This window comes from Pyxicephalus adspersus, chromosome 10, assembly GCF_032062135.1.
Source record: "Pyxicephalus adspersus chromosome 10, UCB_Pads_2.0, whole genome shotgun sequence".
Taxonomy (NCBI): domain Eukaryota; kingdom Metazoa; phylum Chordata; class Amphibia; order Anura; family Pyxicephalidae; genus Pyxicephalus; species Pyxicephalus adspersus.
Genome location: NC_092867.1, coordinates 26315737 through 26331146, shown reverse-complemented (window position 1 = coordinate 26331146; position 15410 = coordinate 26315737). Strand labels below are relative to the sequence as shown.

The 15410-nt window shown below is 37.2% G+C and overlaps 1 protein-coding gene across 2 annotated transcripts in view; it reads left to right on the top strand.

Annotated features, from left to right (window-relative positions):
• The window catches only part of PHYHIPL (phytanoyl-CoA 2-hydroxylase interacting protein like), a 68175-nt gene extending 52949 nt beyond the window's left edge, over positions 1 to 15226 (top strand). For both annotated transcript variants that reach the window (XM_072424120.1, XM_072424119.1), the window contains exons 3-5: positions 9059 to 9233; positions 10565 to 10682; positions 13869 to 15226. In XM_072424120.1, the coding sequence (XP_072280221.1) occupies positions 9059 to 9233; positions 10565 to 10682; positions 13869 to 14403 (828 nt within the window). In that variant the 3' untranslated portion in view covers positions 14404 to 15226. The remainder of the gene's footprint in view (positions 1 to 9058; positions 9234 to 10564; positions 10683 to 13868) is intronic.
• Positions 15227 to 15410: the final 184 nt, after the last annotated feature.

Here is a 15410-nt window from a genome sequence, read left to right as displayed (position 1 = left end):
TTTTAAAACTGTCTTTCATAGGAAAATAAAAATCATATTTCACACAGATTACCAAACAAATCTGATTGTTGATGAGATGGAATCTGCTTAATTTAAAACATCTGTGCAGGGTGCATTTTGGATTAAACAGACTTATTCTGAATGCAGAGCTCTCTAATCAACAGAGGCTATTACTGAGAACAGAGTTTGCTCTGCAATATTCCCAGTTTAAATTGCCTTTAGAATATCATTCAGCGTTGTTTCTAAAAGTTTAATTATAAAAATCACACTAGTCTTTTTACAGACATATTTTTATTCAGTCTTCACTCGTATTTAACAAAATGGAATGAACAAATTCTCATCACAGTACACTCTGATGGCATCCATGCTATTACCAGGGCTTTCCCCTAACTGCTATTATTTGGGAAAGACGGAGCTTACTTTAATACCATTCACTAATAGATAAAAGTTTATTAGGTGAACAAGGAGACAAACATATAAATAGTATATTCAGTGTTATTTCTTTTAAAGAGCCCTTGTTACCATTTTGGCATTAAGAGGCTTCTGGACATTACTATAGACTCTAGCTTATCAAGTGACACCATGATTATAGGCTGCAAGTATAATGATAGAAATTTATTTATAACATTCAGAGACATGGCACGGGTGTGAATGACTTGCACCTTCCCAAAATGGGGATACCGACTGCCAAAACTGCTGATAAACTGATGTGATGTACCTAAAACTGTTCTCAGACGACAGGATTAACTCATAGTGCTCAATGATGCCTGACTTGCAGTGCAGTATGTGTACAATTTTTGTCTAAGTCATTTCCAATTTGTATTCATACACACACTCTGTCTCAGCATGCCCATTTATCTGATCACTCTTTCTGCTTTAAAGCTCCATTGCTCCTCACTGTTACTGGCTTTATATAAGAAAACAATTTACAGGTATTACTATATGTAGATCTGCTGATAACTATATGTCTACTTTGGGGGGAGTTTAATCATTGTATAGCAGCCCTGATTTGTAGTATTGCTGATTGAGCATTTTTTAAAATGTACTTTACCAGAAAAAATGCAAGTATTTAAAATTTTAGTTTGAAAGCAATTTGTATTTGTAATAGTAATAAACATCTTCATTTTCTGTTATAATTATGTCATGCATGGGAATCTTTAAACAAACCTGATATGTATAGGCCATCATTTGCTGACCTCTGCTTCCAAAAATGTTGATCCATTGTTGCCACAACTAAACTAATATGCAGATCAAGCTGGACATATTGTCCTTTTAAAATTACCGGTTGCCAGACAAGGGAGAGCAAACATACAAGCTGATATGTCTTCTCTGTACAGGTTTTCCTATGGCTGACTTCACACATACATGTTTTATTAACACACAAGGAGCATGTCGCTGTGCAACATACATACTATAGTATGGAAAGTTGCAGTGCCATTTTAACGCATCCCCGGTGCACAGTCTAAATCAAGGCAGCCCACTAAAATGACATTGCCAGAATTAATGGCTCAGGGGTTAGCACTCTTGCCTTTGCTGGGTCCCAGGTTCGAATCCCAGCCAGGACACTATCTGCATGGAGTTTGCAGGATCTCCCCGTGTCTGCGTGGGTTTCCTCCGGGTACTCGGGTTTCCTCCCACATCCCAAAAACATTCAGTTAGGTTAATTGGCTTCTCCCTAAAACTGACCTTAGACTACATTAATGACATATGACTATGAGAGGGACATTAGAATGTGAGCCCCTCTGAGGGACAGGTAATGACACGACTATGGACATTGTACAGCGCTGCGTAATATGATAGCGCTATATAAATACTGTGTAATAATAATATTAATTATTCACTAAGAGAAGAGTGCTCAGACATGCAGTAGTTCATTGATTAGTTTATGTAAGAGAGTTCTTCTTGTTAGTATTCTGGACTATGCTCAAAATGCAAAGCAGTTGGGAGTGATAAAAAAACATTTTGAATAATTATGTGCTATGCAAAAACATACCCCAGAGCTGAAAGCTGCTTACTCCATATAATGTTCGAGACAGAGAAGACCCTTCTCTTCCCAATTATACCATTTTAAATAGTGTTGGTAAAACAAATGACTGCCATTAGCACTATGATTCTGCCAATTGTGCTCAAATCCCCGACCGTCTCATCACATTATATTTTTATGCATGGGAAGAATTAAATACTCATTGGATTGGTAAGTGTGTGAATTGGGTTGATTGTTTTTGAATCCTGATCTCATTTTACCTTTTTTCCTGCATAGAAAAAATCAACCTTCACACATCTCCCAATAATTCACATCTTTCCAATTCCTATTCCCCTTCATAACATGGAAAACAAAACTAGAGAACATGCTGTGTAAAATATGTGTCTGATAAATAGGGAGGGCTTAAAGGGATCCTCTCACAAAGCTAAATACTTGTCTCGGAAGCCTCCCATGGAAATACCAATTATCCCTGACTCTGTCCCCTAAGCTAGGATCCAGTGCACTGAAGCTTAAACTATTTATTCGCACCATGAGAGACATAACTGGAACTAGTATGTGGGTTAGGAGTCAGAGAATAGATCTGCAGGAAGCTTGGGATATAGGTATTTATCTTTATTAGGATATCAAGGGTTGTATTCTTACACAGCATTTTTGTTCAAATATTCCTAGGAGGCAATGATCAGCCCTAAGGAGAATTTATAACTCTTGGCTGGATCCATGTCTGTGAATAGAGATATTTACATTCTAGTAGAGTTTCATAGAAGGCAAAAGAACTTTGGGTGGCTGATGCAGTATGTGAATTTATGTGGGAGGTAAGAGAATAATCATGCACTTAAATGCTAGGAAAAGGTAACAGAACTGTTAGAGGTAGGTGATCTCATAAATAGATTACTTAAAGGGGATTTCTCCTTTTTCAACAAACCTTGAGGTTACAAAATAAGGAAAATGTGAGTGATATACACACACTTCAGATCCCTTCTGCCTGTATTGGTATTCCATTATCTGTACTCTACAGTCACTGACCTGGAGCAAGTATGCAGAGTAGGGGACATGAGGTCAGAATCCCTGATCCACACACTTGTTTCAGGTCAGGGGCTCAGCAGTTACCAGCAGCAGCCATATTGCTTCCTTGCAGGTTTATTTTTGGTACTGACTGCAGCTTTACAGAAAGATTTAGAAAAGTTGACACACTTTGGTATCTTAACGCTAGAGCCAGTGCTACTAATATTCATATTCACCTAGGGCTGGCATTGAAGGAAACCTGTGGATGCAGCTTTGAATTTTTTACTCACATTTTAAGGCCATCACTAACTCATTTTGGGACATTTTGTAGTGTAACTGCTTTGTAAATAAAGTAATAGTAAATTCTTCATTTTAGACTGCGGTATAAGAGCCACAATAAAACATTGCCTAAATCAGTGGCAACCTTTCGGACCCCATGGACCACTAAATTCATAATTTGAAATCCTGCGGATCATTAATATGAATTTTACAAAAAGATAAATACATTTGTAAAATAATGATCTTCCTAATGGTGCCTGACAAGGACTGTGGAGGCTCTGATTCATTGATCAGCTCACGGTTAAGTGTGAAGTATTACTATTGTTACTATTACCATTAGTTGCATTATCTTTAGTATTACTACCAAAATATTTTGCTTTTTCTCACTCATTATGGGTTTATTTCATTTGAATCTAATACCAAACAAGAAATGATAATTATCAAAGTCAAACTATTTGATGCCAATAAATATAACAGGTAAAGAAATACACAGTTAAGGTCATACTTACCTAAAAGAGCATCTGAGAAATAAACAAAATAATACAATTGGATGAGAATCGGTATTCGCGGAAAGGGGTGACTGTTGTAATGGTGAAAACAATACTGAAGAGTACAGCTCAGCAACGCTTGCCTCATAATAATATTATTATTATTATTATTAATAATAAATAGGATTTATATAGTGCCAACATATTACGCAGCGCTGTACATTAAATAGGGGTTGCAAATGACAGAGAGATACAGAGACACACAGAGAGCTTACAATCTAGGAGGTTGGGGGGGGGTAACACACAATAGAATGGGAGATATGTAGTGGTGGGAAGTAGTGATGGTTTCAAATGACAGAAGAAGATGGGTAGGCAAGTTTGAAAAAATGGGTTTTGAGTGCTCTTTTAAATAAGCAGAAAGTAGGAGCAAGCCAAATAGGACGAGGAAGACCATTCCAGAGAGTTGGAGCAGCTCTAGAGAAGTCTTGTATCCATGCGTGTGATGAGGTTATGAGTGAGGAAGTCATTAGTAGGTCATTGGAGGAGCGGAGAGAGAGGCTGGGGGAGTATTTTTTACCAGGTCAGAAATGTAAGTGGGACAAAAACTGTGGAGGGATTTGAAGGTAAAGCACAGGAGCTTGATATTGATTCTAAGGTGAAATGGAAGCCAATGAAAAGAACGTCACTGACGTCACACTGCGCCTCCCTTGTTTTTCCGCCTCTAGTACAGTTTGTGAATTTAGTGCAGTATAAAGGCGAACATTCGCAAATACCTGTGGATTTTTTTGGCAGCACAGACAGCTGACAGCTGTTATGACTGATAAGTGTATATCAGGATGTAAATTGCAGATAGAAGTATATTTGTTGCCCTTCTAACAAATACTGGGTGTTTGAAGTCATTGAGCATTGATGTATATTGTTTCATTTGGTTTGTTTACAGGCGAGGAATTGATGTTTAAACTGTATACAATTTCAAAGCATTTTGTATTCACTTAGCAGGTTTATTCATGGTAGAGGTTGTACATTTAATGTAGGCTTTGTTATAGCACCTGAGGTTTCTATTGCAGTCATCCCAGATGCATACAGCAGGATATTTCTCTAACAATAGCTCCCTCTGGTGGCTGCTAAATCTTCAAAAAAGATGAAGCAGGAACTGTTTGGAAATATCTAATAAACAGGGGAAAATCAAACATTTCCACTTATCAGATTTTTTATTTAATATACCAGAAATAAAACTTGATTGATCACTGTGGGTAACATGCTGATTGTTTTCTTTTCTGCAGTTTGCTTTCAAATATAACTACCTAAGAGACAATGTATATAGTTATTTATTTGATCACCTAACATTCACTGTTGGTCAATCAGCACTTAGTCACTGTCATTTTAAGCCAAAGCACCAGAAATGTACACTTGCATTGAATGTCAGATTCACGTTTTATTACTATGTACCGAAGTGTAAGTCAGGAACATGTACACTTATTTTTGTTAGGAAATTCTGCTTTTAAAATTGAACTCTGTAATTGGCTTTTCAGAGTATTAGAAGCTCCAGTATGTGAAAAAAGACCTCCGGGGTGATAGACCATTGAGCCTTGTGTCTAGACATATCTGATGTGAGCTGCACTGTCCAGTTCTTCACATAGTGCATGCCAAGCACCGGTGTTGAATCAAAACATCAATTTGCTGGAACAAGTCTATTTTTACAGCAACTTGAGGCTTAAGAGGCTCTTATGTACAAAACGTTCTAGGAAGTAGATTTATTGTTGTATATTGCAATAAATTAAAAATGCAATCCTGTTTTGGTTGGTAGGCTGGGAGAGAGGTAGCACCATTTGATTTACAAAACATGCTTACCACCTTGAAGGAGAAAATTATATTTTTTTTTATTATTATTATGACTTTTATATTATTTTTGTGATATAAAAAAAGTTGAGACAGAAAACAAATCAGGAGAGTGCATAGGTATTCATTTCTCAAAGTCAATACTTTGTAGAAGCCTTTTTCCTGCAGGTCCCTTAAGGCAGCAGTCCCCAACCTGTGATAGCAGACCACTGGTGGTCCATGAGAAAATTTTGATGGGCCGCAGCTCTGGCTTGTGCACCCCCCAGCGGGGTCAGGAGAAGGACCCCACTTGGGGGGTGCACCGACCAGAGCTGTGAACCATGTCTACCGGAGACACTGCACCATGCTCACTGTGGAAATGTGTTCTTCAGATGATGGGGTTTTTGTCCCAGTAGATCAGAGAACCCTTTTCATATATTTTTGTTAAGTTCACAACATATTTTTAGGGCATATGTGGATTCCTATTTTTATTTCTTTAGGAAATGGCTTTTATTCTGACCATTCTAAATCCCTGCTCTGTAGAGTGTACAGCTTAAAGTGGTAAAAGTGCTCTTCTTACTAGTGTGTGATGATGTGTGAGTTGTGATGCGCAGTCTTCTATTTTCATGTTTGTAATGTGCCAATTTTCTTTTAATTTTATTGGAGGGATTCAATGGTGGTCTGTGGTATATTCAAAGTTTGAGATATTAATTAAACATAACCTTACCCTGATCTATACTTCTCCACAACTCTGGCCTGTTTAGAGTGCTTCTTTATTTTCATGTTGCTTGATGGGTAGTGTGACAAAAGTTAAGGGCCTTTCAGAACCGGACTAATTACTGTATGTATACAGACATCATGTAACAATGTGTGACACTTTGTGCACCAACCCACAGATAACATGTAGCTCTAATGTGCATTTGGCCATATGAATGTGTTAGCTTTTACAAATTTTGAATTAAAACAGCAAAACTTGCAATAAAGGTAACTTCAAACTACCTGTAAAAACGGTGGTGTTTACTACACCCGGGCATCCAATTGCTACTGCTTGATGCCAGAGAACAATAACAGATGGTAACCACTAGGCGTTTCCAGGTGTTAGAAATGCTTGTGCAGGCATTGGCAACTGCAACACTGCATTTTTTTCTTTTTTTACAAAACTGCTTTAAAATGCTTAAGAAACACTTGTAAAAGTGGCTCTAATTCTGGTCAGTTGAGACAGTTGGGATGGCAAACCCCCCTAGGACATTGAAGATAGTGTCTGAAAAATGGGCAACTGAAGTACAAAGCAGTATTGATGGAAAACAACAACATGTTAGTTTATCTGCCAATATCAAATCAAAACTAAAACCGTCATTTTGTGTTGTTTTTCCCCTTGAAAAGACACATTAACTTCCCTGCATTTCCCATTTCATAGGCTGCAGTATGACAGTGCTCACTACAGGCAGATTTCATTTAGCAATGCTTGCCTTTTAATAACAAAATGACAGCACATGAAGTAGTTGATTTTTCTTGAACAATTTGCATATCATACCCTAAAGCTCTTAAGCTCTGCTACCCATCGGCAAATAGAGTAATGACCCAGAACTGCTTCATTAAGTGCGCAGAGTGAAGCCTAAATGAATAATAATGATAGCTGTCTTAATTGCTTGCAAACAAAGTTAAACAATATAAAAAAGTTGGGCAGACTATTTCATTTTGAAGTGCCTCAATTAAAATGTATCATTTCATCCATACTAGGCACAGAGAAAATAGAGACACTGGAATGTGTATCCTGGGATGAACTACCGAACATGTTTAATCAGTGCAAGACACCTCTGTGCCTCCTAAGCCCCAGTACTGCTATTCACAATTAATACATTCCTTTTTAACTCCACGGAGGTCATCTGCATAGAAAGTCTTCAATTGCATAGGCTATATAAATATAAAGGAGATGGCTGATGGGCATGGAGGTGTCCAGATGCAAGGGAAGATTTTAAAACCAAATTATAACTCAAATGAAATGTAAATGTAAATAGCCAGTTTATATATTAGAATAGTAAAAGGCAGATGTGCAAATATAGAGAATCTTCAAACCTACACCACAGCTTTTGTGGCTTGGGCAGATGCCAGAAGGTCTGGAGTTTGAGAGCATCCCTGGGTTCTGGGGAGCGGTTGTAGCTTGCTTAACCTTCAGGCTAAAAATTGTAATTAAACAAATAGCTAACTAATTACTGAACAACAAATAGATCAGCTTGATAGTTGAAATATTTGTTTCTTAAAAATTAGAAATAAGTGTTAGTGCTACAGGGGCAGGTCTTCATAATTTGAGCGCTCCACTTACCCATTGCAGTATTTTGTCCAAAGTTTGATCATAAACACAAATCTTCTGTATGGCCCCAGGACAGTATCGATCTTGCCTTAAACACAAGTTACTGCAATTTAGAAGCTTGGATCAATAAACAGTACATAGATCTTCATGGCCATTAGGGTTTATTAAAGTATCAAGTAACAATATAGCCATGACTCCATTGACGTGTCAAACACTATTTGTTCCTTGGTAATCGTGATGGATTGGTGTACAGTGGATAAGCTCTAACAAAAACATGAAAGCATTCACAAATTAGGTGTGGGGATCCAGGCCCAAGCATATCCTGCCCTTGGAAGGATTGCTTGGGTTATTCAGGGTGTTCCACTAGTTATGTGTTGATTATGCCCGTGGGTAGTCTTGGAACAAGTCTGATCTTTGCTCAAACCTTACATCGGACAATTGAGTCTGGACCTGGATTAGACCAGATATTGCCAACCTACTCATGTTGCGTTTTTTTTTTTGTGTAAACATTATTGGATAAATATGGTCATGCTGCTGGTACCTGGTTCTAGAAGTGGTCTGATAAATCTGAAATTCATTTACAATGGAGAAATTTGTTTTGGACTAAAGTAGGTAACAGCATAGCACCGCATACAAAATTCAATATAGTATCACTAATGTCAGTCTGTCTTTTACAGTTGTTCCAATTACTGTACACCCACAGTGTATCCTAATATATAAAATTTGCTTTGTGGCACTGTGTATCAGAAATATGATACATGTCTTGTTTGTTCTTTGATGAGAGTTTCAACTCAAATAAATAGGCTGCCCTAACCCAGTGTGTGCTTAATATTGTGACATACTTTTAGTAATGTAATCATGTGAAAGTACAGACCGTATTATAAACGGATATATATATGTATGTATGTGTATGTATGTATATATATATATATATATATATATGTGTGTGTATATATACACTGTACCTTGAATAGGAAAATTGGTAGGCATTGTATACAGTAGTAAAATTATTTTAATTAGACACAGGATGACTGCCAGGGTTCTGCTTTTCATATGTTCCTTTCAGTAGTATGGGGGGCAAATGGCTGCCTATGCTTCACAACACATTTATAGCATACAGGTCATCTGTAGTTATTGTTGCAATAAATATCAAATTGTTTGTCTTTTTCATTTTAGGATGTACCCACTAAACTGGTAGCTAAAGCCGTCCCACTACCAATGACTGTTCGTGGACACTGGTTTTTGAGCCCAAGGACGGAATACACTGTGGCTGTCCAGACTGCATCAAAACAGGTGGATGGGGATTACGCTGTGTCAGAATGGAGTGAGATCATTGAATTCTGCACTGCAGGTAAAAATGGCAATGGGACGTTTATCAGGGTTACTCAACTGTAGGTATTGGCAACCCCAAAATAAACTTTAAATTCTTTGGGGTATATGTTTTTATTTTAGGGATGTGTTTAGAGATTGTTTTCTGTTTCCAGTGTACACATTTGTTGTTGCTCTTATGTTCCCAATGTCCTTATCTGCAGACCAAGTTGCATTTTATAATAAAGGCACCTAATGTGACTTTGTCATGACTGGGTCTTCTGAAAATGCCAACTTCTTGGTTGTGTTCATCCTAACTTTAAAATCACAGACCTAGAACAGGCATAGTTTAAATGAGTGTCAGGCCTATACCTGTCCCGTGTCATCTGGTCAGAGCTCACTAATGCCAAAACTTCAACATGACAGCCTCCATGAGCTTTCACATTATTGTCCCTGTAAGAATCTCTGTGGTTCCTCTAATGTAATCCTGACAGAGGAATAGGAAATTGGGACCAATACCAGGAATGAGGAATCAAATTATGAGCTCTGTTGCGAAACAAGAATGCTTGTACCACTGCAGCACGTGTTATTCTATCCTCAAGGTTAGGTACACACGTTAGACTTTTGTCTTTCACAATCCTTTCCAATGACAAAAGATTGAAAGATGCATGAATGAATGCTGTACATACAGCACCGTTCTGCTCTTTGGAGAAGGGAGGGGACAGAACAAGCAAGCGGCACCCGGCTGCACTCCCTAGCCTTCACTTGCATTACTGTTGTTCATGGATCTGCCAGGACGGATTCATGAACGAACTTGGATGGCCGCTTTACGAACATCAAGATTCTTGTCTGATACTAGCCCTAAAGAGATAATCAGACGAGAATTATCTGACTTGTGTATGTAGCATAAGGCTGTCCATAAAATTTATATATTAATAATGTAATAATAATGTATGGTCACATTAAGGTTAGGCCCGTACCTTGAACAGAACTTTTGATGCTCATGTTTGAGCAGCATTTTACCCATTTTCTCACAGTGGTGTTTTGGGAGTCACTGTAGCTTAGGTCACAGTAATGAGGAATCTTTATTATAAGACCAAAAAGGTAAATCTACACAGCAGAACTGATGACTCCTCCATCCTCCTAACACACTAGGAATAGGAATAAACTGAGGCAGGTAGTAGACTCTGTTAAGTGGCAATATAACCCGATAGATCAGGCATTCCTTTGTCCCCTGTACAAGAAATTTCCTTCCTAATACAACAATCATTCAGAATTATTCCTTCCTTTTTTATAGACCGTATCATAAAACAGCTTGTAAAATGTTCTTCCTTTATGGTAATAAGATGACTTCTTTCTCTGCTTTCTTCACAGATTATTCAAAAGTGCATCTAACACAACTTATGGAGAAAGCTGAAGCAATTGCAGGACGTATGCTGAAATTTTCAGTTTTTTACCGTAATCAACACAAAGAATACTTCGACTACACCAAGTAAGACTTGTAGATTTTCACTAAAATATTCCACTCCACCCTAATTGTAAAAGGCATAAAGTGTAATGTGTGTGTATATATATTTATTTATACACACACACAATTCTAAAAGGTTGGTGGTAAGCCAAAGTGGATTATGGTATACAGACTTGTGGTAGCTAGTGCACTTACAGGAGTCTTTTTTTTTTTTTAAGAAGCAGAATTAGAAAATTAAGAAATATTTTATGTGAGTGTGCCATCTACTACAAATAATACATGCATTTGAGGAAATTACTCAAAATGGATACTACAGTCCTGGTTGATTGCCTCTGACATCACTTGGGAACTTCGGGGCTAACTGGATATTACTTCTTTCTTGAAGCCTGTTAAGGCGCAGCTGAAAAAGTACCAAGACAAAATCTCAAGCCTGGAGTCTACCAGAGATGTGGGCAAGGAAACTTGCAAGCCTGCACACAAACTGGAACGTCCACTATGGACAGAACTAGCTTTTAAAAGTGTGGTAGCAATGCATATTTTACATTTATTAGCACTATAGCAAGATTTTTCAAAACCAGCTGACTGTAACATCTTTCTGTTCATTGGCCCCCCTTCTTCCCTTGATATGCATCAAAGGGTGGATATATAGAGAGTTTCTCTAAATCATAATTATGCTCTATCTGAGGGATTATTTTTTAATTTGGGTACATTTATTCTTTACCACAAAGTCAAACCTGCAAGTGATTGTATTGTGACAAAATCATCCCTTCTGCAAACAAGTTAGTGAGAGGGTATACATAATGTTTTTTTCCCCACACAGAGGTGGCCAAAATGAGCTTGTTTCATACATTCTGATTATCACTGAATTTGTCATTTGCTTTGAATAAGTTCTTGCTTTCCTCTCACCAACAATGAGCTATTCAGAGATTGCCTGTGACGGTAGTTCAGATGATGCTTCTGTGTTTTTCTATTATACCATGGAATTATTGAATTTCTGTGACTCATCTAACACCCCAGAGCACATAATGAGTTCTCACTGGTGTGCTTCTATCAATACAGTACTTAACATCTCTCTGCAGCATAGCCATGATGACCTACAGTATAAATGATTCTGAACCTCCACCTAACTGTAAGAATACCTTGTACATCCTCTGATGTTCAGTAAGTCTTACATGCAGCCAATCTGTTGTTTAACTGCACATTGTTATTGTATGCGTCTGCAAATACTACATTTTGTTTTCAGGATAGCATCGTAAAGTACATATGAACATGTAATATAGTATTTCATTTACATGACTTTCTAGATGGAAGTTGTTTTTTTGGATTTTAAAATGCTAAACTCATGAAGACAATGTAACATAGGAAGCACAGGTCCCTTTCATCTTTCTGAAGTTTAGTATATGTCAATTACAAATATACTTCCTGCCTATGGCAAGTTTACCCATTGTCTGAACCTTACCAATGCTACTGACTGACTGCTGTAGATTTAGTGGCTATGGGGCCATTTATGTCTTTCATTAGTTACAATTTATAGCATTCATGCTGCTACAGACTAAATTATTAGAAAAATGGGTTCTGGGTATAATTACATCTAGTTTCAGATAGATAGTAAAGAGTAAACTTTTAAACTATGTACACACACTAGATGATGAATACCCAGACAAATGTGTTCATCATTGGGTGAAAATCTGGCATATGTACAGTGGTCTCCCAGTGTTGTTCATTAATCTGTCCTGGCAGACTGAAACATAAGTGGGAACAATGGTTGTACTTTTCTATGGATGCAATAATGCATTTTACATATCCTGAGTAGACACGGAGACTGCATTTGCAGTCTTCTCATTCTGCAAATTCTAGCTGTCTGTTGTTCTCAATCTCTGACTTTGCTGCAAGTCATTGAAGCAGAGACTATTCGAGAGGAAACTACAGCAGCCCCATATCATCTACCAAAAGAGAGTGCTGTGAAGGAGGTTTGATAGTCACCATGTTTGATTCTTCTATTGCAGATGCATTTTTTGGATATTGGAAGTTTTATAATGCGGGGCTGCTCCATTACTCAGTGGCATGGAGGATTAATCATTTAGGCTCCATCAAGGAATTGGGGAGCAACAGAAAAGTCATATTAGCATATAGTGACTCTAAAGGAAGGGGGCATATGTAATTTGTAATATTTAAAAGGAAGGGACCCCTAGCTGATGCAGGGTTTTTTTATTAAATGTGAGACAGGGACATAAAATCAGTGCCTACATTTACTTGTCAGCATTTAAAATGAAAAATTGAAATGGTTTTGAAAAACAAATGTAACATGTACTGCCTCCTGTGTGCATACCTTCACAGATGTCTTTAAGATCTTTCCCCTTTGATATGGTCAGCTGGGAATTAAAACCTTCTGCCATATTGCTATTGGTTATTGCCATCCTTAACACAATTTACTGAAAGACGCATTTTATACATTGTGATATACAGAACCTTTACAGATGTCACAGAATTTTGAATGTTATGTCTTATCTTTATTGTGGATAATTACTATTTTGTGTGTGGACTGTACATAATACAAATTTCTCAAATGCACTTGAAATAGAAATGTGAACTATTTTGTAACTTTTAACAATAGCCCATTTTAAATACATTTGATGCCTTTGTAACATTTTAGAGCTTATTCACACTTGCATCTTCATGCTACAAAATGCATGTTTTGCTTAAAAAAAAACAATGTGCAGTTTAGTGCCATTTATACCTGTGTGTTACTGTGTCTACTACAATACGCACAGAACAAATGTGAATCCAGCCTAAATTATCTAACATTATGAAGAGAAAGATCATTCAAAAAACAGGAAGAGTAGAAAGGGGTCATGGAGGAAATAGCATTTAGTGGACAGGTACTTTCTTGACGATAATGGAGAAATAAAAGTAAAGCACAAACTGATACATTTAATATGAAATCATTGGGTGCTTATGGTCATGATTGTCTGCTTCTCCTAAAAAAGTAGCTGATATTTATTCTCTATTTAGAAGTATAGGAGCCTACTACTAATGATCTAGATGTCAATGGCTCCATTCTAACAAGAAGAAATCAAGAGTTTGTGGCTCTCTAGGAGTGAAACAGTGAGCAGATTCTACTGCTTTTGAAGATAGGCTTTCAAATGAACATTTTAATGAAAAACAATGGTCATAAATATTTACGTGCATTTACCTGTTTACTCATTTTAGGCAGCATCATGGGAACGTCATGCAGCCCTCACCAAAAGACAACAGTGGCAGCCATGGGTCCCCAATCAGTGCCAAACTGGAAGGAATCTTCTTCTGCTGCAACACTGAGTTCAACACTGGAAAGCCTCCACAAGATTCCCCATATGGAAGATACAGAGTTGAGGTACCTGCCGAAAAACTCTTCAACCCAAATACCAACCTTTACTTTGGGGACTTCTACTGTATGTACACAGCATATCACTATGTCATTGTAGTTATTGCTCCAGTGGGCTCACCAGGAGACGAGTTTTGCAAGCAGCGCCTTCCTCAGCTCAGCCTGAATGACAACAAATTTTTGACCTGCACTGAAGAGGACGGGAGTCTGGTATTTCACCATGCCCAAGATGTAATCTTGGAAGTCATTTACACTGACCCTGTGGATCTTTCTTTGGGTACGGTGGCAGAAATCATTGGCCACCAGCTCATGAGCTTATCTACTGCCAATGCGAAAAAAGATCCCAGCTGCAAAACCTGCAACATCAGCGTTGGACGTTAAAGCCCCACTCGGCCTACCATGAAAGCAGTTTAACCCTCCCTTTTCATTCTTACCAGACATTTTTGTCCGGAAGCATGCAAAATGCAGCTGTCACCAAAAGCATACACAAACTAAAACTCCTTAACCCCTTCGCTGCCTGACGAAGCCTGCAAGGCATTGCTTGGCATTGCACTGTAGTTCTCCTGCAGCAAAGGATTTAAAAAGCTTTTTTAAAACTTTTTTTATTATTTGTGAAGTTGATGCTGCTCTTAACCACTACAAACCATTTTGTTCTCTGCCAATTGCTAAAACTTAGATGTTGCAATTTTTTTTTCGTTGCTTTTTGTTTTTTTTTAAATGTTTTTTCTTTGCCAAACATAACAGAACTCTACATAGACTGCTTTAGCAAGTTAAATTTATGAATATTGGCTTTTATTGGGGTGTCTAAATAGCAATTATTTTAAGTTACTAAAACAAACTATTGGGAAGTAAAAAAAATAGCATGGAAAATTGTAATTTCAGCATGAGTGAGCTCTCAAAACCTAGAGACATCAGCACTACCAACTTGGCTCGACCTATGTTAAATGTTAAACAATATTAGCTAACAGGAAACAAATACTGTGTTCCAACATCATTAATATGATAGAAAAATATTTTATTTGTACCGTTGTATAAAATATTTACAAATCATATAGAATATATAGAGCACATTTTATTAGCAACTGTATACATGTCATAAACCATTTTTCCCTTATCAAAGATGTAGACTGTAAACTTCATTGAATTGTGTATACGTTCCTGTTACTCTTGCTTCAAAGATTTTAATTAAAAACAACTAAAGTCATTCCGGTTTATACAGTGTTTAAAAAAAAAAAATCAAAAACATAACAAAACCATCACAAAAAGGTCATGAAAATTTTTCACTTGCAATTTTTTTTTTTAGTTTTTTTGCACTCCCAATAAACAGTTTTAAAACATTAGCTTCAAAATCATGCATTCTGGATACAAGAGAAATAGAAAGTATATTT